The sequence below is a fragment of the Sminthopsis crassicaudata genome, chromosome 1, assembly GCF_048593235.1.
Source record: "Sminthopsis crassicaudata isolate SCR6 chromosome 1, ASM4859323v1, whole genome shotgun sequence".
NCBI lineage: Eukaryota > Metazoa > Chordata > Mammalia > Dasyuromorphia > Dasyuridae > Sminthopsis > Sminthopsis crassicaudata.
In genome coordinates this window covers 662,374,540-662,398,861 of record NC_133617.1, presented here as the reverse complement: position 1 = coordinate 662,398,861, position 24,322 = coordinate 662,374,540, and the positions used below count along the sequence as shown (strand labels likewise).

The following is a 24,322-nucleotide window of genomic DNA, read 5'->3' as shown; positions in this document are numbered from 1 at the left end:
TTGTATCTCCCACCACAAGATCACAAGATTTAAATTTTGAAAGAGCCTCAGAGAGACCATCTAGTACAAGTCTTTCATCCTCTTTTTGTTGTTCAGTTTTTTCCAGTCATTTTCAACTCTCTGCGATCCCATTTGGGATTTTCTTGGCAAACTCCCTCCCTCCTCCCCCCTTCCCCCCTTTCCCATTTTAGAGGTAAGTAAAATGAAACAAGTGAACTGGCCTTTCCTAAGGTTGTCACGAGGAACAAAGAAGCAGAACCAGGAGTCAAATCTAGTGCCCTTTCTACTAGGCTGCTGGATTTCCCCATCTCTGTCTGTCCAAGTCTCTGTGGTCTTGATTTTATTTGCATCTCTCTTGATTCAGTCATACCTATGCGCTCTCTCTGTCTTTGTGTCTGTCTGTCTCCCCCTTTCTCTCTCTTTTTCTGTCTCTGTCATTCACACACACACACACATTCACTCATTCTCCCACTTTTATCACCCAGCTTTCTCTCTCTCCCTTAATGTATATTTTATTTGTCCTATTTATTGAATAGATTTTATGTTACAAAATTTCCAAGCTGGGAAGGAACCTTAAAGGCCACTTCATCCAACTCCTATCCAAGAATCCCCTTCACCACTGCTTGGCAGTATTTGCACAAAGATCTCCAGGGAGAAAGGGGCTACAACCTCCCAGGCAGTGAATTCCCCTTTTAGATAGCTCAAATTTATGAGAAGCCTAAATTTTCCTCTTTGCCTATTGTGCCTTCTGTGGTCAAGTTTATTCTGTCCTTCATTTGAGACTCCTTCAAACACCTGGACACAGTGTCATCTCCAGGCTGAAAGGTCATATCCAGTGGTCCTTATAAGGCAAGGTCCTTCACCATTCTGATTGCCATCCCTAGACATTCTCCAACTAATCAATATCCTTCCTAAAATGTGGCCCACAGAATACATAGTCCAGATGTGATCTGACCAGGACACCATACAGCAGACTATAAACTCTCTAGTCCATATACTAATGCAGCCTAAAACTTTATTAGCTTTCTAGAGGGATTCCTAATTAGCCTGTGTTCCACTAATCCTCTCAGATCTTTTTTCAGATAAGCTGGTGTCTAGCTACGTTCTATGTAGAACACTTTACATTTACCACTATTAAATTTCACCTTTGTCAGTTTGGCCCAACGTTCTAGCTGTTTAGAAATCCTATCACTGAAGATCTAGTTATTCTTTCCAGTTGAGTCTATTTTTGATCTAAAAATTAGAAATAAGGGGTAGCTAGGTGGCGCAGTAGATAGAGCACAGGTTCTGACAACAGAAGGACCTGAGTTCAAATTCACCCTCACCCTGTACGACTTTGGATAACTTCCTTAATTGTGATTGTGTCCCTCTCAGAAAAAAAATTATACATAACTCATACATACACACACTTAGTCATTTAAGTTGCTGTTCACTTAGGTGTCTCCCAAGTCTCCCCGTTAGCTCAGAAGTTCCTCTATTCAGGTTAGGGGCTGGGGAGCATAGAGTTCTTACGTGACATCCCCAGCGTAATGTTTAATGCGGAAATCTCTGCCAAACTCCATAGTCTTGTCTGTGGGACAGAGCTGCAAAGACAAGGAAGGGTTAGAGATTAGGACAGTGGGAAGGATCAAAGTAGACAGAGGTGGAGGGCGGGTGGATGGGGAAGTGAATATGGAGTCTCTTTTGTTTGGCTGCAGTGTGCTCCTTCCTTTCCACTACTTGGAAATATAGGGGATCATAGCACTAGATTTTAGAAGAAACCTCAGAGACCATCTAGTCTAACTTTTTTTTTTTTTTTTTTACAGATGAAGTAATTGAAGCCTTGACAGTTTGAGTGACTCACTCAAGAAATGTCAGAAGCTGGATTTCTTTCCAGTCTTCCACCCTCAGAATGATCATTTTTCCTATTGTACCATGAGAGCTCCCTTTGAGGCTAAATTTGAGAGGCACCTTTCTTAATCTCCCCACTTATTAGTCCTTCTCACCCACCCTTATTACTTTGTATTTATTATGAATGTTTTCTCTAGAAAGGCAGCTAGATGGCTTGAGTGGCCAGAAGCTAGGAATACCTGAGTTCAAATCCAACCTCAGTTACTTAGTAGTTCCCCCAGCAAGCCATTTAACCTCAATTTGTCTCATTTTCCTCAACTGCAAAATGGGGATAATAATAACACTTACCTCCCAAGCTTGTTGCTAAGATCAAACGAGATAATATTTGAAGTGCTTTGCAAGCCTTGAGCAATTTATGGAGCTATAGTTAAATGATAGCTATTATTATTATTATTTATATCTATTGATTTATCTATGTCCGGTAGAGCATAAGCTTCTTGAGAATAAGAACTCATTTCATTTTTGTCTTTGCATCTTTAGTGTTGAGCACAGCACCTGATAAATAGTAGGTGCTTAATAAGTGCATATTGAATTGAACTGAGAAAGAAAATGGGAGATAGACCAAGAAGGAGTCTAATAAATAGCTGACATCCCTATACCCTTTAAGGTTTGCAAAACACTTCCCAAATTTGATCCCTACGACAACCTCAGAAGTAGGCACAGGTATTATGCCCATTTACAAATAAGAAGGTAGACAGAGATTAAGTGACTTGTCCAGGGTCACAAAGCCAGTTAAGCTGAGGTCTTCTTGACTCCTGGTCTAGAGTTCTATCTATTATGCCACCTGCCTATGTCTCGTATCCTTCCTTTGACATCTAGGAGAACTGCAGAAGAGAACAGAGGGACATAGGATCTTGTACACTAGTTCTACAGTCCAAGACCAGCAAGACCCAAACTGCACTTCCTCGGATTTCTTACCTCAATGGGTCCTCAAACTACCTCATGACCTAAGTAGACCTAGAGATCATAGACTTCTGTAGCTTGAGAGTTGGAAGAGCCTTTAGAAATCTTCTTTTCCAATCATCACTTCTTAACTTTTTTTTTGTTTCTTTTTTGTTGTTGAAGTAATTGGAGTTAAGCGACTTGCCTAGGGTCACACAGCTAGGAAGTATTAATTGTCGGAGGCCGGCCTTGAACTCAGGTTCTTTTGACTTTAGGGACATTGCTCTATCCATTGTGCCATCTAGCTGCCCCCATTACTTCATTTCTTGAAGGAGACTTGATTAAGTGACTTTTCTAAAATCACACAGACAATAAATAATAGAGCCAAGAATCAAACCCAAGTCCTCTGACTCCAAAACCATAGATCTCTTCACTGTTTTACACTGTTTACTTATTTTTACTTTGCTGAAGAAACTGAGACCCAGAGCATTTATGTAATTCACATCTTGTACAAAATATATACTGATTGGGGCAGCTAGATAGCGCAGTGCAGAGCACCAGCCCTGAAGTCAGAAGGACCTGGGTTCAAATTTGAACTCAGTCACTTAAGACTTCCTAGCTGTGTGACCCTGGGCAAGTCACTTGACCCCAATTGCCTCAGCCAAAAAAAAAAAGAAAAAGAAAAAAAGAAAAAAAATTATGTACATATATATACTGATTAATGTTTGTTGAATTGAAGTAGTGTTAGTACTGGGATAGGGCTCCTAGGTGATATCATGTTGTAAAAAACCCAAAAGACTTCCTTAATTCTGAATTTAACCCCAAACACTTACTAGTGGGGTCATTCAACCCTATTTGCCTCAGTTTCCTCATCTGTAAAATGAGGTGGAGAAGGAAATGACAAACCACTCCAGTTCTTTGCCAAGAAAACCCAAATGGGGTCAAGGAGAGTTGGACATGACTGAAATGGCTGAACAACAAAGAGTTGGAATTAAACCCGTATCCTGACTCCCAGCTTCAGGACTTATATACTAAATCATTCTGGGGATTCACCAAAGGGCTATGTTGTGATTCTGTCTAATGGTAACACCAGGCAACCAGGGTTGGAGGTTTTTTGGGTTTTTTTGTTTTTGTTTTTTGTCAGGATAAAGGCACTGTAGGACAGACAGGTTGAGGTAAAATCAGGAAAGTGCTAGTAAATATTTAACAACTGGATCTCAAAAATATATGTGTAACATTTAGGTTTAAGTTTAATTTGTTATCATCACTTTCTTAAGTCTGCATAATCAACAGAAGACTAAATAGAACCCTGGCTTGTAGCCTTTGCTAATTTCCAAGGTGTCAGTCCTCAGAATGAACTTAACAGCCAGTTCTCAAGTGGATTCTAGCATAACAGCACACGCTTGGACTGTGACAGGCACACAGAATTCAGAGAAGATCCTCAACCTTTACATCTAACCGAGGCTCCTCTGTTCTGTGGAGAGAGAACTGGATTAAGAATCAAAAGATTCCTAGCTCCTGCCATTGGCAAATCTCTTTACTTAGAGATTAGAGGCCTTAGGGATCTGTAATAAATAGTAAGTAAGACGTGGAGCAGAAATCTGGGTCCAACTTTGCCGACTCCAGATTTCAATGACCTTTCCACGTGTATTTCCTTAACAGCAAAATGAGGGATGATTGTTAGGCTCTTTTTAGCTCTAACATCATATGATTTTTGTGAAAAATAACTTATCCAAGGCAATACTTTGCACTTAATAAACTCTGAATAAATCATTCATTCATTATAAATAGATACAAATGAATCATGTCTGACCCTTTGCAACCCCATTTGGGTTTTGGGCTTTTTGGCAGAGATACAGGAGAGGTTTCCCATTTCCTTCTCTAGGGCATTTTACAGATGAGGAAACTGAGGCAAACAGGATTAAGTGACTTGCTCAGGTCACCCAGCCAGGAAGCATCCGAGTCAGATTTGAACTCAGGAAGAGTTCACTTCAGGCTGCTCTATCTAGGTATTATAGGGTCACCTCATTGCCTCATTGACTTAAGAGGAATGAACAGACTTGAGTAATACTATAGCCAAGATGAAATAAACCAAGGTGTCCAGACTCCCAGGTTTAGGTCCTTCTACTACTTTCCTTGGGCATTGTGGGCAGCTGGGTGAATGGAGAGGGGAGGGACAGCATCCTTGGACAGCCAGGGTAAGGGAAGAACAGGAAAACTGCTGCTGTTGGCCCTGCTTGGCCAGGGAGGATCACGGAAGTCAGAGGGCAGATACCTGGCGGCTGGTGTAGTGGGGATGGTGTCGGTGATGGGTGTCCATGCTCTGAAGGAATAGGCGGTCTGTCACGGTACCTACAGTGGTACAGGCTTCATCCAGTATGGCCAGCACGCCCCGATGGGGCCTCTCTACCAGCTCTACAATGGCTGAATTATTGAAGTATTCAATCTGGGATGGAGGGGCCAAGGAGAGGGAGAAGAAAATCAATCCAGCATCCTGAACCTGGCATTCGAGGGCCTCCAAAATCTGGACCCAAAGCTGCCTCTGCAACCTTACGGGGCCCCCGCACAGAAGTCCTCCACTCCAGCCTCACTGACCACAGACCATTTCTCACACCCACCATGGCCATTCCCGGCTTCTTCCCGCCTCCTTCCTGGGTACCCATCCAACACTCTACCAGGCCCAATCACCCTTGCACCATCTCTACTTCTCTGCTGCAGTCTGAACTGATAACACAGTATAATGGAACATTGAATTTGCACTCAAGAAATTGGGTTTGAATTTTAACTGTGCACCTTGCAGATCTTGGAAAAGTCACTTATTGCCTTGTATGTTCAAGAGACTGAGGACAGGCACTTGCTTAATCCTTAAACCTGCTTTTCCTACCTCTATAATGATCCTGGCTAATTTAGGGTACAAGTGATAAGGAGGATTTAAAATTTACAAAAGCTTTTTTCACACCAAACCCGTCAAGTAGATAGTGCAAGGATTACAATCCCATTTGACAGATGAGGAAACTCAGGCCAGAGAGAAGAATTCTGCACAAAGTTGATTGACTTGACATGGAATTTGAACCCCTTCATGTCTTTTGGCTGAGAGTCTTTCCACTACACTCCATGCCCACCATAGCCATAGTGTTTGTATCACAGGAGTGATCCTGTGACTGAGGGGCATTCTCATTCTCCTGCTCCCTCTTCCAGCTATGTCTTCTACCCTACCCCAGCGGGTACTCACATTCTGCCAGGTGATACCCTCCCGCTTATATTCCTCCTGCTCCTGCTTCAGGATAAGCTGGATAAAGAGCTGCTGGAGTTTCTCATTGCAGTAGTTGATGCAGAATTGCTCAAAGCTGGTAAGTTATTGGGAGTGGGTGGAAATTAGTGAGGGACAAAACACAGTAGGGTACCAATTTCTACACTTTCATTAAATAGTTGCCATCTCCCTTAATAAAGGAGGCAGGTTTCTGTAAGCACAATGGATGAGAGGGGCTTGGAAACATCTCTCTAAAATATCCCTACTACTGTCTTTCAAAAAATCCCACCATTAGAGCCATTCCTCTGGGTTAAGCATTACCCTCTCCAGGCTCCCCTTTCCTCCTTTCCCCCTTCCTCCTTCCATTTGCCTAACATCTTTGAATAGTTAAAAATGCTCTTATCCACTCTAGGGCACAAGCAAAGGCTTTACCAAATTTCTATATCCATCTTTAACTCTCCCAGTTGAAAAAAAACCCAAAAAAAAACAAATATTCTCTTTGAAAACCATTGAATTAGTAGTAGGAAGAAGAGATTTGCTCTTAGCTGGTCCCAGGTATCTACCCAAATTCAAGATATCTTTACCCCAGGCTTGAGAGGTAAGGGTGTTCAGAATTGCAAGATGAGAAATTGGCAAGATAGGGGAAGATGTTAGCCTGATTGTGGGGAACATTTGTGAAATACTAAAGAGATGGGAGGAATTTGTAGAGATGGGAGGAAAACTAAAGATGTGAAGTGATCGATGTTAAGGAATTAGGTAGCAGAAGTTACCTGTTGTCAGGGAAGATCTCAAAGCCATAGATGTCCAACACTCCAATAACAGTATCCTTGCCATCTCGCCGGGGATCCCGCCCTCGTGCTTCCATCACTTCATTAATACGCCCCACAATCCAGCCAAACAACCGTTCGTATATTGCCTGGAGAAGGGTCAGGTGAAAAAAACATTTTTCTCATTTCTGAGGGTTCTCAGAGGCTGGGGACAGTGGGACTTCCAAAGTAATTTGCTCCCTGGTAGAGAAACTGATACTTAATACTTAATAATAAAGTGAGGAGGGAGCTTTCAGTTTTCTAAGAGAGTTTTCTATATAGTCTAAGTGTATAGAGTCCAGACTGGAATCCAACAAAGGCTGGGAAGACAATGATGTGGGATAACAAGGAAGGTATTGAAATATCATAGGGAAGGGACTGGTGTCTTAGTTTTAGGATCACAAAAGCAGTACCTGTCCAGGGAAGCAGCCAGTTGAGGAAATGGAATTAAAACCTAAATATCTGTAATGTTAGAAAATCCTCTCAAACACAACATATCAAAAGAGGGAAACCTGGGACTTATAGACTGCAAAGGCTGAAGAGAACTTAGAACTTAGCACATAGAATGGTAGACCTAGAAGAAGGCTCAGAGATGATGTAGTCCAACTCTAATTGGGGCAGAGGGTCAGAGAATGAGGATGAGAGATATCTAAAGAGAGGGCATCACAGGGATTCTGGGCTACTTCCCTCAGTACCTTGGCACAGGCATCCCGAGCGTATCTTGCCTCTGGGGCACTGTGGCCCTTCTCAATGAGCTCCCGACCCCCAGAGGCCACAGTTCGAGACAGGAGAGAACGCATCACCAGCTCCGGAGGTGTGGCTGTCAATCTTGCCACATGGTCCACCAGCATCTTCTCCTCCACCTCTAATCCTGATTCGGTTTCCACAAACTGAATATTGCCCTGGCAACCAAAGAATCCCCCTCTTTTACTTAGAGCTCATGTATGACCCAAACATTCCAAGAAGAATAACAGTTTCTTAGAGGTATTTCTTAGAGATGTCCCCAGTTCCTAGCACAATGCCTGGAACATAGTAGATGCTTAATAAATACTTGAGAAATTGAATGGAGGAGCAGCAGCTAGCAGATAGAGTGCTAATCTGAAGTCAGGGATACCCATCATCTTCCTTAATTCAAGTCTTATCTCAGACACTTACTAGCTGTGTGACTCTGGGCAAATCATTTAATCCTATTTACCTCAGTTTTCCCATCTGTAAAATAAATTGGAAAAGAAAATGATAAGCCCCTCCAGTATCTTTGCCAAGAAAACCTCAATTGGAGTCACAAAAATTCAGATATGACTGAACAACAAAACTGAATGGAACCTGTATTTCTCTCCTTGGCATTCAAGGACCACCTTGATCTAGTTTCAACTTAATCTTTCTGTTCACCCAGCTCTGATCTGGGTGTCTCTTTTCCATCTTTTCTAAACTTTTGTGCTTTGTCATTTATATTTATACTATTGTCTCCTCTCTATGACCTTCCTTTTATCTCCCCATCCCACTCTCATTGGTGGAGGTGGAAAAGATGGTGGCAGGGTCCACAAGTGTAGAACATCAAATGAATTGTCAAATTTTTTGATGTTCAAAAAATCATAAGTTTAAAGCGTCAAAGGACCTTAGAGACCATGTAGTCCAGCCACCTGCTCCCCCCCCCCCCATTTTACAGATAGGGAAACTGAAGTCTAGAATGATTAAGAGAGCTGGCTGAAGGCACAAAGATGCAGAAGCAAGATTTACACTTGAGCTTTCTAAATTCAGTACTACCAAAACACACTGCAACTCCTACAGCACATACTACCAATACCCTTCAATTTAGCATTTATAACTTCTGTTGTTTTTTATTTTGTCACTACAAATCCAAATCCAAATGTCTTTAAATCAAATCTTAAACTATATACATCTAAACTACTGCTTGCCCCTCCCTACCCACTTCCATTCATTCCCTATACTTTCTCCTCTCTATTTCCCATCTTAGTTTGGTCCCTCCGTCTCTTCACCTATTGAATTCATTCTCCCCCTCTTGGAAAGTCGAATTTAAATCCAATCTCCTCCAGAAAGCCCTCCTTGCTCCAGAGCCAACCAATAACAATTTCCCCTCATATTTCAGAGTGCTTCATTTGCACCTATCAGAGGTACTTGTCATGTACTCTTGTATAAGATAGTTAGCAATATTTGTATCTTTATCTTTTTACTAAATTGTAACTTTCAAGAGGGCAAAGGAAGTTTGTATTCATTTTAATCCATTAGCAGAGGTGCTCAATAAAGGGGATTACAACTGAACCTGTAACATTATTGGTACAGAAAACTCACAACTAAGGACATTTCTTCTACCAATGAAATTCTGAAACTTAGAAAGTAGAAGTTAGTGACTTGGCTAGAGTCCAACTTGCTCAAGCCCAGATGGGACTGATGCTGAAACAAGCTCTATCCATGACACCGTCCTACTTCTAAAATCAAACTTTGCTGAAATGAAGTGCTAAAATCTATGGAGTCTTGACAAGAAAGGCTTAGATGTAGAAAGGAACTCTTGGGAAATCTAAATGACTAATTGTCGGGTTCCTTGGTTCCTCTTCTCACCACTATCCTTTCTCTCTTCCCCATCACTTTCTTTATCTCTCCTAAGCCCAGGGCTCACTGAACAAACTGAGATTGTGTAATAGCTAAAGACCAGGGTTGGGGTTGGGGAGGAGGAGAAGGATGGTACATACAAGGGATCATAAGAAGGAAACAGATAAGCTTTCTCCGTGATCTTGCCTCTGTCTAGAGATGTCTTCAACAACCCTTATCCCACCTTTGTTGACTAGAGACCAGAACTCTTTCTACCCTACTTCCATCTCTCCTCTCCATCCCATTGACCTTTTACTCACTAACTCAGGGCAGATGGGGAGTACCACAGCCCACCTCTGCTCCTCTATCAGCCAGAGTGGGGGAAATTTAGAAGGAAGCAACCCTCTCTCCCCTTCCCTTCTTACATAAGGAGGGAGTTTCACCTCCCACTGCTTACCAAGTGCAAGATGGCTGCAAGGATCCGGTGCACACAGTCTATCTCATCAGGGCGAAAGCCAATAACCTTCATGGCCTGGATTACAGCCCGGTAGTTCCCCTCATCACTGTCTGAGGACTGGAGAACATGGTGGAGTAGGATGTGAAGCTGGTTCCAATGATCTCCACCCTCAATCTTATCTTCTGTAACCCTGGCCATACAGCTGAACCTTGAGTAGAGAAGACTCCCCTTGGGCTTTCCCAGACTCATGTGGACCAAGTTGGAGGAGTTCCCCGTACTAAGGGGAAATGGACTTCAGGGTTTCCCAAGAGGAAAGGGGAATTCCCTGAAGGATGCATGGTCTCCCTGGCAAAGCAAAGACTACACCAAGACCCTGAAGTTTCTTTTCAATAATAAATCATAATATTAAACTTTATGTCTATGGTGATTAATAAAGAACCTCATCAGTATATAAGGCAGTACAGTACCCCTATTTATTAGTACGATTATCCCTTTTTCATAAATGTGGAAGCTAACACTCAGAAAGTTTACTTAGGGTTCAAGGTCACAGAGATAGACTGGAACACAATAATTCAGAACTCTCTCAACTGCTAAAAGCTACTGAAGTCTGGGTTAGTACAAGGGATCATTCATCTGTGTCCTGTTCAGTGTCCTCAGTTCAGAGGATGTGGTGAATTTAGTTATTTCTCACTATTTCTTCCCTCTGTACTCACGCTGAGTCCTGCCCCTTGCTGGGTAAAGGTATATACAGATGGGTCCCTCTGCAAGTTCAGAGCCTGGAGCTGCTCATCTTTGGCCCCCCTCAACAGCTGGAGGGAGGGAAAGAAAGAGAAAAAGAAAAGGGAAAATGAGGGGATGTTGGCATCTGGCAACTACCTGTCCCACCTCAACCAACCCTAGCCTCCCACTTGCCAGACATCTCCCAAAGGGGTGCTTAGGGTAAGTCACACACTCCCATATTTTCACATACAAACATCTCACCACATGAAAGGAGATCAAGGCACCTCATTAGGGATGGTACTTGCCCATAGGCACATGCTGTTACAGACAAAGCAGGACACTCATTCAAACACGTGGGCACACATACATGCAATCACACATGGCTACCCACGCACATACACCTGGAGACGCACAGTCCTGAATAAGGCCCCTAGGGTACACGCCACATACTTTGCCCACATATGAACATAAGTATGACTAGGAGAGAGTGTGAGGGGGTGGAGATAAGGAGGCAAGGGGTAAGGGGAGTGGTGCTTCCTTCGAGACTTCCCCAGGTCAGACAAAACTGCAGGGGTGGGTCTGTGGTACTTTCCGTCTCGCCCCAGGCACTAAGTTGAAGGTCGGAGGTATGGAGAGGGGAAGTGGAGGCCCACAAAGTTTCTAAATCTGACTCAGCATGTCTCCTCCAGCCTTCTAGGAGTAACCCATTGGAGAGCTTTCTGGCTCCCAGTGCCCTAGACCTTTCCCTCATTCCCTTGGGCTTTTTATCAACACTTCTCACCTAGGCAAATAGCATTTAGCCTCCTCCCTCTTTTCCTCCTCAACCCAACTAATCATTGGATTGTAGATTTAAAGCTAGAATAGAATTTTGGGGCATCAGGTCACCACCTACCCATCAACCCATTTTACAGATCAAAGGATTGTAAAGAGTACTTTTTCCAATTCTCTCATTTTAGTGTTGGGGAAATTGAGAACAAGAGATTTTGAGTGACTTGCCCCACCCCTGAATTGCCAATTGGGAACAATTATCCCTCTTCTGGCCCCATAGTCTGCCTTATTTCTTACCTGGTAGAATGAGTGAAAGTTTCTCTCCCCAGAATGCTGCTTAAGGACTCTAGACTGAAGAAAGATAAGAAAGAAGGGATGAGGGGTCTGTGAAATTCCAAGCCTTCCTTTCCTACCCACAATCTTACCCTTTTCTCACTTTGCCTGGAATATTCTGCCAGTGCAATTTTTCCTAGTCACTTAAGATCCAGTTCAACTTCATTCATTCACTCACTCATTTATTCAGACTTTTTCAATGGATTGGTTGATTTACTTTCTTACTACATTTATTAAACACAAAGTTGTGTACACAGCACCATGGGAAGGGAAAATACAGAGTTTATATAAAACATGGTCCCTGAACTCACAAAGTACAGTCTGGTAGAGAGATAAGACAACATCATCAATCTTGATAAAACCCAATATTGGGCAATAAGTGCACTGGAGAGGTACAAAACAAATGTCTGTGTGAGTTCTCGGGGGTAAGATTGTTACCAGGAGAATCAGGAAGAAGGAATATTGGAATCTATCTTGAAAAGTTAGGGAGGTCTCCTGACCCTATTTCTACCAAACAATTTAAGACTTATTGGTGTTTGATTGCTTCCCCTTCTTAAAATCCTTCTCCCTAGCTAGGCTACAAGCAATTAGAGGGCAAGAACTGAAAACCTAGTTAGAACTAAATATTCTCCCAACTCTTAAGATTCTAGAATGCCTTGAACCTGTTTTGTTTAAGCTTTCTTAAACACAGGGTTGAGCATATTTTAGGCTTATGATAGATGGGTCAGAGAATTATATCTCAAAGCTGAATGGGATTTCAGGACATCAGTTGGTTCAAGGCTCAGTTCAAATGATATGTCCTCCAGAAGCCTTCCCCAATACTACCTGGTCAACAATGGTGGATCTCACACCTTGGACTGCATAATACACTCTGCATCTGACTTATGGCATTAATGTATATATAATTTTGTATCATAAATACTTGTACAAAAGTCCTATCCCCTTACTTGCCAATAAGGTGTAACTCAAGCACCATCTTCTGCCTTAAATCCTTAATTTCATCCTCACCTATCTTGCCCAGTATCTGGAATATAGTATGTGTTTAATAAATATCTACTGATTGATCACACGGCACAGTGCTGCCATATATTGCTCAGAAGAAGCGAGGTGGCACAGTAGATTGAGCACTGAGCCTGTAGTCAGAGAAGACCTGAGTTCTAATTCAGACTCAGATATTAATTAGTTGGGTGACTTAGAGAAAGTCACTTAAAATCTATTTGTCTTAGTTTCCTCAACTATAAAATGGGGATAACGGCACCTATCTCTTAGGATTGTTATGAGCATCAAATAAGACATATTTGTAAAATGCTTAGCATAGTACTTGGTACATAGTAGATGCTTAATAAATGTTTGTTTCCTTCCTTTCTCTAAATATATTTAGTAAATGTTTAAGCTATAGATATTGCTAATACTATATATTTATAGATACAAAGTATCCCAAAAGTCTTAAAGCAATTTTAAACATTAAAAATTTCAAAAGTATAAATGCTACTGAAATCCAAATCTACAAGAAACAATATTTGAAAGGTTAACTACTTAAATATTCTAAATGTTGATTTTCTTATTAAAATTCAACATCTTGTGTTATACACCTCTCTAGTTAATTTTTGAACTTTGTAAAAACTTTCATCAGTTGCTGCTCAGTGACTGAAAGGATTTTTTTGTAATCCTGGACTTAATATCATCCAAAGAATAAGGATTTGATGCACTAGATAGTTTTGACAGGACCTTATAAGCAAAAGTAATGATATAGAACATGTGGCTGAGGTATCTAAGCAAGAGACCCTTTCTACTCATTCACTTATCTGAAAAAGTGTTACCCAGAAACTATTTTACACTCAATATATGGTGACAGGGTGTCCTGTCTTTTTAAAATTAAAATAAAAAATTTATTATTCAAAATTCACAAAACTAAATCAAAGTAAAATACATTTAAATAATTAAACTTTCAAATGCTTTTTAAAAATATTTGTAGCATTCATACTTCACGGAAACTTTTGTGACATTTTATCTTGCATGCATGTATGTATGGATATACACTTTCCTTAGAACAACTTAGTAAGTATTATTGTCTTCATTTGACAGATGAGAAAACTAAAATTCAGAGATAGTAAGCACTGCTGCAGGTCATGCAGTTAATAATTGGGATTGAAAAGCAGATTTCCCAACTGAAGCTGAGACTCCTAAAGTGAACTTGTTTTGTTTCTTCATAGATGGGATCCATAGAGCAACCAAAATGTTGCTATCTCCATTTTATACATGGGCTGATTGAGACCTTCCAAAAATCAAATATCCAAGATCATAGAGTGAGTCAGGGAGGGAGCTGGGACTACAAGCTAGGTCTCCTCATTGTCTTCCAGGGTAGAGACCCTCCTCTCATCTAGAGATATCTCTGACGCTGAGCAGGAGTAGAGAACACCTTTCCCCCTGCCCTCCTCCCCTATCAGTGGCTTACCTTCTCCAGCAGGTAGCTGTGGATATGGCCCCCTGTTGGGTCTCCCTTGAAGTCAAAGTTGATGTCCATGTACTTGCCAAATCGACTGGAATTGTGGTTGCGGTTGGTGCGAGCATTGCCAAAGGCTTCTAGCACACATGTTGATTTTAGCAACACATCCTTGACCCTGTTTTTAAGGGGGAAAATTGGGGGAGACACAAAAGAGATGAATGCTCTAGTACAAAGGGGCTCAGGAGACCAAGAGATGGCCCAGCAATTGGCTCTTCTCATGCTGTCCTGTCCCCATGGACTAGAGCAAAACAACAGCTTATCAGCTCTGGGGAGTGGAAGCATACTCAAATAACTACAACAGTAACTACAACTACAACTACAACTCTCATTTCTGTAACCCTTTAAAGTTTACAAAAGAGTCACCCTTTCTATGTGGCAGGTAGTGGAACAATTATTATTCCCATTTTACAGATAATGAAACTGAGATTCAGAAAGTTGAAATGACTTAATCAATAGCACATGACTTGTAACAATTATAATTTAAATTCAGATTTTTCTGACTGAGTCCAATGCTCTTTTTCACCATATCAGGCTTTACAGGTGTTCTGCTGTATCTTAAGAAGACAGATTTTCAAGATCAAGATTTCCCTCTTCCCTGAAATCTTCTGTAACTATTCCAATCATATCAAACTCTCTTTTCCCTGTTCTTATAGCACTACACTTCTTGGAGTCAGAAGATGAGAGCCTACATCTCCGATCTAACAATTAGCTAGAAATTCTTTATTTGCTTGCTTGTTTGTTTTGCTGAGGCAGTTGGGGTTAAGTGATTTTCCCAGGATCACACAGCTAGGAAGTGTCTGAGATGAGATTTGAACTCGGATCCTCCTGACTTCAGAGCTGGTGCTCTATCCACTGCGATACCTAGCTGCCCTTAGCAACTCATTTTAACCACAGTTGCCTCATCTGTAAAATGGAAATATAAAACTTGTACTATCAACGTCACTGGAAATGATGTCCCTCCCTGACTCACTCTATAACATTTGATTTTTTTTCTGGGTCTCAACTGGCCCATGTATAAAAATGTTTTTGGAAATGTCAGCAATTGTGTCATCACAGCATTGTTACACAATGTAACACATGATTCTCATGTGTTCTGAACTCTTTAATCTTCGTTCTCCCCAGCCAGAATGAAATCTCTTAAAATGAAGGAAATGTGTCTTCTTTTGCCTTTATAACTCTTGGCAGAGGACCGAACTAGGAATATCAATTTAATAAATGGTTATTGATGAAGCTATTGATTGATTGGACAATGACTACTATGCCTTACTAGGCACTAGTGTTACAAGGCTGAAAGTGAAACAATTCCTCCTTTCTGGATTACTTTCTAAAAGGAAAGACAACAGGGACATATGCTTAAGAACTCACATGTCTATATTGTCAAGTTTCTGACAATTGTGACATTTTATCTTGTCAACTTGTCAAGGATCAACATTTTACAAGTTAGAAAACAGACCAAAGACTTAACTCAAGCTCACACAATGAGTTGGTTGTATGTAGCACGGAGGTCTGAGAAGTGGGTGGGTCTCCTGACTCAGGGCCAGGGGTTCCTAGCATCCCATACTTCATCACACTACTTCTGGAACTGGGGCAGGAGCAGAATGAATGGAGAACCTCATTTCTAAATGGCAAAGCAGAGCTAAAAGGAACTCTAGGACAGTCTGTTGTTACTAGAAAGGTCCTCTGAATGCAGATATTGGTGCAGAAGAGACCCTTAAAACATAAAAGGTCAGAAATAGAAGGGATATGAGAATGTAGTAGAATACCGAGGTCAGAGCTGGAAAGGGGAGTAGAACATACACTTAGGAGGAATCTTAGAACATAGAAAATAGAACATTGGCTGGAAGGTCTTGGGAATACAGAGCAGAGAATGCTTCAGTTGTAAAGAAACTATTTAATGTCCAGTCCTTTCCTTTTGAGGATGAAAATGCTGTGCTTCAAGAACAGTGAAGTAACCTGTCCTTCTCATGGGGCAGAGCCTGGGCTCTTCTTGATTTTCTCTGTGCCCGGTCCCCTTGTTCCCCCTGATTCTCTTACCTCTCCACTTCTGACCTCTGACTGGGATTGGTGATGGCTGCAATGTACTGCATGATGTGCTTGCTGGCTTCTGTCTTGCCTGCCCCACTCTCCCCTGGAAGATGGATAGACACAGGAACAATGAGGCACTACCTACCCACCCACCTGGCCAAGATCCCTTGGCCTGATCCTCTGAGCCACAGTCCTAGCTCGAGCTACAGTGAGACATGGAGAGAGCAAACTCCTGGGGACAGGTACCAGAGTGACAAACTGGCTCAAATGACATCCCGTCGGCTCACTGAGCAAAGAGGAAGGAGAGAAGAATTGGTGTTGGAGGAATGAAGGAAGGGATCCTGAGTACAAAATGTGGGGGGGCGCAGGAGAGGGGAAAGTTTCTCTGGGAATGGGGAAAGGGACAGTTTTGGGGAGAAAGGGCAGGACCCTATGGGAGGAAGAGAGAGATAGTAATGAAGTCAATGCTGACCTGAGATGACAATGCAGGTGTCCTTGGCCCTGCGCTTCATGGCTTTATGAGCAGCATCAGCCACAGCATAGAGGTGGGGGGGCCGTTCATAGAGCTCGCGACCTTGGTATTTAGCAATCACCTCTGGTCCATACAGGGGCAGCTCCTGGTACGGGTTCACAGATACTACTACTTCCCCAATATATGTATAGATGCGGCCTTTTTCAAACCTGTGGGCACCAAGGGGCACATCACTCAATCAACAAGCATTTACTAAGCACCTATTAAGTGCCAGGCATAGTGAAATAATCCCTGCCCTCAAGGAGCTTGCATTCTAGGGGGAGATATTCCATGGGAGGTACACAGTCAATCTTCAACTTTCACAGGCGTAACATTCCTAGAAAACATCATGAAAGGAAAAAATGTGAATGTCCATTTATTGAACTTATGGGAAGAGGGGTTTTTGGTTCTAGCAATCACCAAAAACTGTAATTTTTTTGCTAGAGATTACTGAAAATATACTTTTCTGTATATAATTATTTATAACAAAACATCATTTCTAATAATGTGCATTCTTCCTAACATGTTAACCATGAAATAATCCATAAAATTCAGTGCACAAAATAAAATTGACAACATGCAAAACATTTTTATTATTAGTAATTCCTAGAATTCTATAACCTTTTGTGCTAACATCTCAATTAAAAAACCCATTGATTTTAGACAATATTCGCTTTTCATAATGTGTGAAACTTACATTACCATAAATATTATCCAGCAAATAATTTTCTTAAAACTAAAACATTTTTTAACCTGAATCTTACCTTCCATTGTATCAGTTGGCAGTGTGAGGGCATTGTACTGTATACTACACTGTTGAAATTCTCTCTACCTTGACCACCCTCTGAAAACCAGCAGAAGTTGGTGGGACTTTAGTGGCTAAACAAGTGAGGTCTTAACATCACCTAAGAGTCCAAAGGACTTGTACTATGCTTTGGGGGCATAATTGAAACACAAAACTTGAATTTTAAAGGCAAACAATGAAAATATGCAATGAATGGATTGGAGTTCTTTACAATAGTAGAGTGAACAAGATCAGTGAAGCACCTGGTAGGTTCTCAGACACACTAAAAAAAATTGTGGTAGGTTCTTAGACACACCAAAAAAATTGTGCACGGGAGCAGCTAGGTGGTGCAGTGGATAGAGCACCAACCTTGAATTCAGGAGGACCCGAGTTCAAATCCGGTCTCAGACACTTAAGACTTCCTAGCTGTGTGACCCTGGGCAAGTCACTTAACCCCAGACTCAGGAAAAAAAAATTCCACCTCTCATTTTTTTCTTTACTATGCATAGCTGGGAATATGTTTTGTAGCCAATGTGAAAATAAAATCATAGGAATTCTTGAAGCCAGAAAATTAAATACTAAAATGTTGCGGATTGGATATATATACAAAATAGATATAAGGTGATTTTATCAGGGGTCTCTCACAGTTGGAGCAATCTGATGATAACTTATGTAGAAGGTAGCATTTGAGTCTTGAAGTGAATTACAGGTTTTAAGAGGTGAAGATAAGGGAGGAATACATTACAGAAATGTGGGAAGACATGGCAATAGGAAACGGAATGTTGTGTATGAGAAATAAGAAGGCTAAAAATTTGAAATGTGTGTGAGATGGTGGAGTAATGTATATAATAAGGTTGAACAGTTAGGTTCTGGTCAGATTGTGAAAGGCTTTAAATGACAAGCAAAAGAGTTAATATTTTCTTCTAGAGGTAATAGGGAACCAATGGAGTTTATTTGTAGGGAGGGATGGGTGAGTAATATGGTCTGATCTGTACTATAAGAAAATCACATTGGAGGATAGATTGGAAAAGAGTCTGAAGCAGGGAGCCATAAATGATGAAAGTTTGAACTAGGAATGTTGGCTGGGTGGAGAGAGGCAATTAATTTAGGGTATGTAGAGGAAGAAATTACAAAATTTACAATGGATTGGACATAGGAGTAAGGGAAAGCCAGGAGGAGTTGGCTCCGGCTTCAGCCACTTCAGAGGAACATGAATAGGAAGAGGTTCCCATGTGGGAAAACTGGGACACTGATACATTGCTGGTGGAGTTGTGAAAGAATCCGGCCATTCTGGAGAATGATTTGGAACTATGCCCAAAAAGTTATCAAACTGTGTAAACCTTTGATCCAGCATTGCTGCTATTGGGCTTATATCCCAAAGAAATACTAAAGAGTGGAAAGGGACCTGTATGTGCCAAAATGTTTGTGCAGCTCTTTTCATAGTGGCTAGAAACTGGAAAATGAACGGATGCCCATCAATTGGAGAATGGTTGGGTAAATTATGGTATATGAAGGTTATGAAATATTACTGCTTACTGTAAGAAATGACTAGCAGGAGGAATACAGAGAGGTTTGGAGAGACTTAAATCAACTGATGCTGAGTGAAATGAGCAGAACCAGAAGATCACTGTACACTTCAATGCTGTATGAAGAGGTATTCTGATGGAAGTAAATATCTTCAACATAAAGAAGATCCAACTCACTTCCAGTTGATCAATGATGGACAGAAACAACTACACCCAGAGAAGAAACACTGGGAAGTGAATGTAAATTATTAGCACTACTGTCTATCTACCCAGGTTACTTATACCTTCGGAATCCAATACTTAATGTGCAACAAGAAAATTGGATTTACACACATATATTGTATCTAGGTTATATTGTAACACATGTAAAATGTGTGGGATTGCCTGTCATCTAGGGGAGGGAGGGGAAAATTTGGAAAAATGAATACAAGGGATAATGTTATTTTAAAAAATTACTCATGCATATATACTGTCAAAAATTTTTATAATTATAAAATTAATAATTTTTTAAAAAGGAAGAGGTTCCCAGATCTAGACAAGGGAGGTTATGTGGAGGGAGAAAGAATACTCTCACATGTCATCTATTCCATGAGTTCCTCAGGTTGACAATCACTGATAAAATAGCCCTAACTATTAAAGGCCCATCAAAATCAAAGAACCTGGACTCTGTGACCAAGATTCTACTATGTGACTTCAGTCAAGACATTTTTCTTTTTAGTAAATTAATTTCTCCATATGAAAAATGTTCTAAATGGTTTTTAAAGTTCCTTCTAATTCCAAATCCTATTTTTTTATGCATATATGGAAAACTTTCCCAGATGTCATTAACTTGCTATGTGACCTTAATCGAGTTTCATCTCTTATTGGAGTTTCAACTTCTTAATAAATGGAAGATGTAGACTAGATGATCTCTGGATTTTTTTTTTTTTTTTTTATGTTGTTTTTGTTCTACATCTTAAAATCCTAGAAGGGATTAATACCTGGGAGAGGGGAGAGGAACTGACATGTATAGGGAAGGAGGAGGGGAGAAGAGAAATAAAATGGGTGAGGAGAGACTTGAGGTTCTAAGGGAGGGACACAGCCTCGGGCCCTAATTGTTTCCTGTTCAGTAGCCTGGGTGTGACAGCACCTAGAGGAATAGGAAGGGTAGGGTAGCCTCCCCCTTCTACCCTACTTTGGTAGAGAATTTAAGTTGGGGGATCACACTCCTAGCACTATAGAATGGGTAATAGGTGTAGACATGGAGGAGACCTCAGAGACTATCTAGTTCATGGCCTCGATTTTACTGATGAGGAACTTGAGGTCTAATGAACTTAAATAAATGACTTGTTCAAAGTCACACAAGTAGTTAAAAAAATGGCAGAGTTCAGATAAGCTGGTTCTAAATCTAACTCTCTCCCCTGACCCCATTGGGAGAAAGGTCCATGCTGAGTATAGGATTGGGGTTTGGAGGGAGCTGAAGGTCCATGTAAGATATAAAAAAGGAGAGGGGGCGGGGTGGATAGCAGGGAAAACCCATGTGAAGTATGAGGAAAGCCCAGACTGAGTCTGGGAAAGCCCATGATGATTATGAGGAAAGTAAAGTACCTGAAAGACTGAAACAGGGTTTAGAGAGACAGGCCAGTGGTAAGCTCTGGGGCTCCCTCCCTTCTGCTTGAAAGGCCAATGACTGGGAGTCATTATGAATCCTGAGGGGAAGGTGAGGAGAAATGAGGAGATGTCTGGAGGTGTTAGTACATAGTTTGTATGGACTTGCTCTAGGTTTTTGTATGTGGTAGTCATCTCTAGCCACTCTCAACCACTGATGGGTGTGATACCTGGTTATTATCTTATGTAATAATCTAGAGTTCAACCATCCCAACCCCTTAAACTTCAAACACACAGAGAGCCCAGGAACTTTTTCTGTGCTCAGGTGCTAATAATAATTATCATATATTAATATTATATTATTATTTTACAAATAATTATTGAAAAGTATTAGCTCACAACAACTCTTGTAGTCATTGTTATTATCCCCATCTTACAGATGAGGAAACTGAGGAAGTTAAATCCTACCAAGTGTCTGAGACAGGATTAAAACTCAGGCCTTCTTGATTCTTACCTAGTTTTTAGATTGTTCATGAAGTCCTCCATGGTCACTTGATCTAGTAGAACAAAGTCCGGTTTGCCAAACTCAGGACCTTCCTCTTCCTCCATGATTGCTGGCCTGGGATGCTGGGGGTTGGGAAGTGGGTCTGTGGAGAGCAGTGGACAGATCTCTCTCTGAGCTTCTTGCAGGAAAGCTATGATCTTGAGTGGAAAGGATGACTCCAGAAGATGGGCAGATCACTGCTCAGCTGGGGCTGAAAGGCAGCTGAGGTCTCATGCATCTGGATGCCTAGTCAGTCACATATATTCTGTCATATACCCCTCCCTTCTTGCCACCACTGGGGAGTGCAATAGGAAGTGGGTTTGGTCTCTAGGAGGTTCCTGTCCTCACCACTTGCAGGCTCCCCTACCCCCACCCTGAGGTGATCTAACCCCTACTTCCTTCTTCCCCTCTGAGAGGGTGTGTCTAACGGTTCACATGGGGAGCCTCCCAGGCAGCAGTGATTACTTAGACTTCTATAAGAAGTATCATCTTCTTTTTGATTTGGTTTCCTGGCTCTTTTCCTGGAATAAGGATAGAGCCTTCATCTCTCTGAATCTTTCCCTTTTCAGATCTCCTCTTCCAGGAAGTCTTCCCTGAACATAGGAATCTCTTCCTCCTCTGAAATTCTGACCATGGTCCTTAGGGTCTGAGATCCATCATAGGCTCGTATCTCAAGGAACCTTAGAAGTCATTTAGTTTTATAAATGGATAACTGGGGGGCAGCTAGGTGATGCAGTGGAGAGAGCACCAGCCCTAAAGTCAGGAGGACCTGAATTCAAATCTGGTCTCAGACACTTAATACTTCCCAGCTGTGTGACTGTGGGCAAGTCACTTAACCCCAATTGCCTCAAGGAAAAAAAAAAAGAAATGGATACTGAGATCCGAAGAAAAGGCTCCAAGGTTCCAAAGCAGTGACAGAACAAGGACCCAGGTATTTTGATTCTGAATCTAGTTCTCTTTCCATTGAACCTTACTGAATACTGCCTTTTCCCTTCTCATGCTCTCTGGTACTGGATTCAGAATCTGAGAATGTTGGAGCTGGAAGGCACCTCAGCACTCATCCAAAGTCATTCAGTTGTTTCAGAAAGACCCATTTGGGGTCTTTCTTATTTATTTTTCATTAAGGGTCTTCTTGAAAAAGATCTGGAGTGGTTTTCCATTTTCCTTTCTAGCTCATTTTACAGATGAGCAAACTGAGGCAAAAGGTGTAAAGTATTTACTAAAATCACAAAGCTAGTGTTTGAGACTGACTTTAAATTTAGGTCATTCTGACTGTAGGCCCACCACTCTTATCCACTTTATCATCTAATTGCCCCAGAATTCATCTAAACAGATAGCATTTTATAAGTAAGGAAATTGAGTTAGAAAGTGTTATTCACTATATAATTAGTAAAGACTTGTTTTATGTCCTTTAAAGCTCATTGGCTTTATCATACTTATCTGTCCATAGCATCTAGTTTTGGGTCTGCAGTAAGTGTTTGGTGTGCTAAAGTCAAAACAGGATAGTGTAATCAACATTGGAGGTCCTAGTTCAAATCCTGCTTTACTACTTACTAGCTGTGTCAAGTTGGGCAAGTCACTTTTTCTGACGCTGTCTTGTTTCCTTATTCTGTAAAATGAGTGAAGTCGCCTGGGTGATGTGCAGAGAAGTCTTGGATTAAGTACCAAACTTTTCCTGATCTTCCTTAAGGATGCTCCTTCCTTTGTTTCCAAGTTATCTTGCACACATGTTGTTTGCCTGTCTTCTCCCTTATTTGAATCCTGGCACAGTGCCTGGCACATAGTGGACACTTTCTTGACTAAGCCCGTCGGCTTTGCAACCAAAGGGATTGTCTGTCACTTAGTACCACGTGGTCTTGGGCACATTTCTGGAGGTCAGTTTCCTCTTGTATGAATGAGGATGAATTAGACAATCTCTAAGGTCCTTTGAGTGTTCAGCATCTTCTCATGTTGGTGGCCCCCTCCCTTATGCCCTCTGCTGGTAACATTCACAAAGCTTTCCTGGAGGCCCCCTATCAAACCCAAAGCTAGAGATGATAATAATTCACACTTAAGATTTACAAAGAGCTTTCCTCACCCGATCCATGAGGAATAAGGTAATAAAGTCATTATCATCTCCATTTTATGTTGAAGAAACTTGTATTCAGAGGTTAAGAAGTGCAGGATAGCACAATATAGAGAGCACTCTCCAAAACTACTTCCTCTTGGACAAAGACCAACACCCAGAGAAGACCAAGAAAGAACTAAAGAAGGAATAGCTCCCCAAATCCCCTTCTGAATTACTACAAATCATGACCCTCAGCTTTGGGTGGGACTGCCAACTCAAAGCTGAAGGGAAAAATAAATTATTTTGAGTTCCCTGGACTCTCCTCTTTTCTGTAGCTTTCCCCCCAACTCCAATCAGATGCCTCAAGTCCTAATGCTGTCTCCCTCCTTGCCTCAGTCACAAGAAGAAATTCCTTCATATAATTTAGAAGAATGACAAGAACTTCCAGGAATCACCCTTTCAAGGAAAATTTTCACTGCAATTTAGGACATCAAATTTAATTCAATAAAATGTTATTGGAAATACCTAATATTTAGATAGACCTGTGTTTGGTGCTAAGGATACACGAACAGATAAGTCCCAGGCCTTGCAATGTGGGAGTCCATGAACCTAAGGGGAATTTTACGGATGAAAGGAAACTTAACAATCAACAACCTCACTTTATAGTGTGGAAATTAGTACTGAAAGACCTGTAGAGATCTGAACACTATGAGAAGGGACAGATTGTATTGTGAGGAAAGAAGGGGCTTTTTCAGGGAGGGCTTCATGGAGAAAGGGGGATCTGAGTTAGGCCATGAAGGAAGTGACTTCCATTAACCTTGACAGTGAAATTTTACTTACCAGTGAAACAAGTGGGGAAATTTTTATTGTTTTTACCTCAGAGAAGATATAACCAAAGGAAAACATAATACAAACCTATTAGGTGTCACTGATAGAGCCCTGGGCTTGGAATCAGGAATACTCATCTTCAGGAGCACAACCCAACCTCAGACACTTAACTGTGTGACCCTAGGTAAGGCACTTAACCCCATTTGCCTATCTTCTCATCTGTAAAGTAAGGTGGAAAAGGAAATGGTAAATCTCTCCAGAACCTTTGCCAAGAAGGGCAAATCCCAAATGGGGTCACGAAGTCAGGACTG

At 41.3% G+C, this 24,322-nt stretch overlaps 1 protein-coding gene across 1 annotated transcript in view; it reads right to left on the bottom strand.

Moving 5' to 3' along the window:
- Positions 1–21,416, bottom strand: part of MYO1G (myosin IG) — a 36,511-nt gene extending 15,095 nt beyond the window's left edge. Inside the window, exons 1-12 of the mRNA XM_074283060.1 lie at positions 21,107–21,416; positions 16,657–16,865; positions 16,194–16,287; positions 14,109–14,274; positions 11,618–11,671; positions 10,546–10,641; positions 9,833–9,949; positions 7,524–7,730; positions 6,793–6,938; positions 6,005–6,119; positions 5,048–5,218; positions 1,513–1,583 (exon numbers count right to left, since the gene is read on the bottom strand). Coding sequence (XP_074139161.1) covers positions 1,513–1,583; positions 5,048–5,218; positions 6,005–6,119; positions 6,793–6,938; positions 7,524–7,730; positions 9,833–9,949; positions 10,546–10,641; positions 11,618–11,671; positions 14,109–14,274; positions 16,194–16,287; positions 16,657–16,865; positions 21,107–21,201 — 1,541 coding nt within the window. The 5' untranslated portion in view covers positions 21,202–21,416. The remainder of the gene's footprint in view (positions 1–1,512; positions 1,584–5,047; positions 5,219–6,004; positions 6,120–6,792; positions 6,939–7,523; positions 7,731–9,832; positions 9,950–10,545; positions 10,642–11,617; positions 11,672–14,108; positions 14,275–16,193; positions 16,288–16,656; positions 16,866–21,106) is intronic.
- Positions 21,417–24,322: the final 2,906 nt, after the last annotated feature.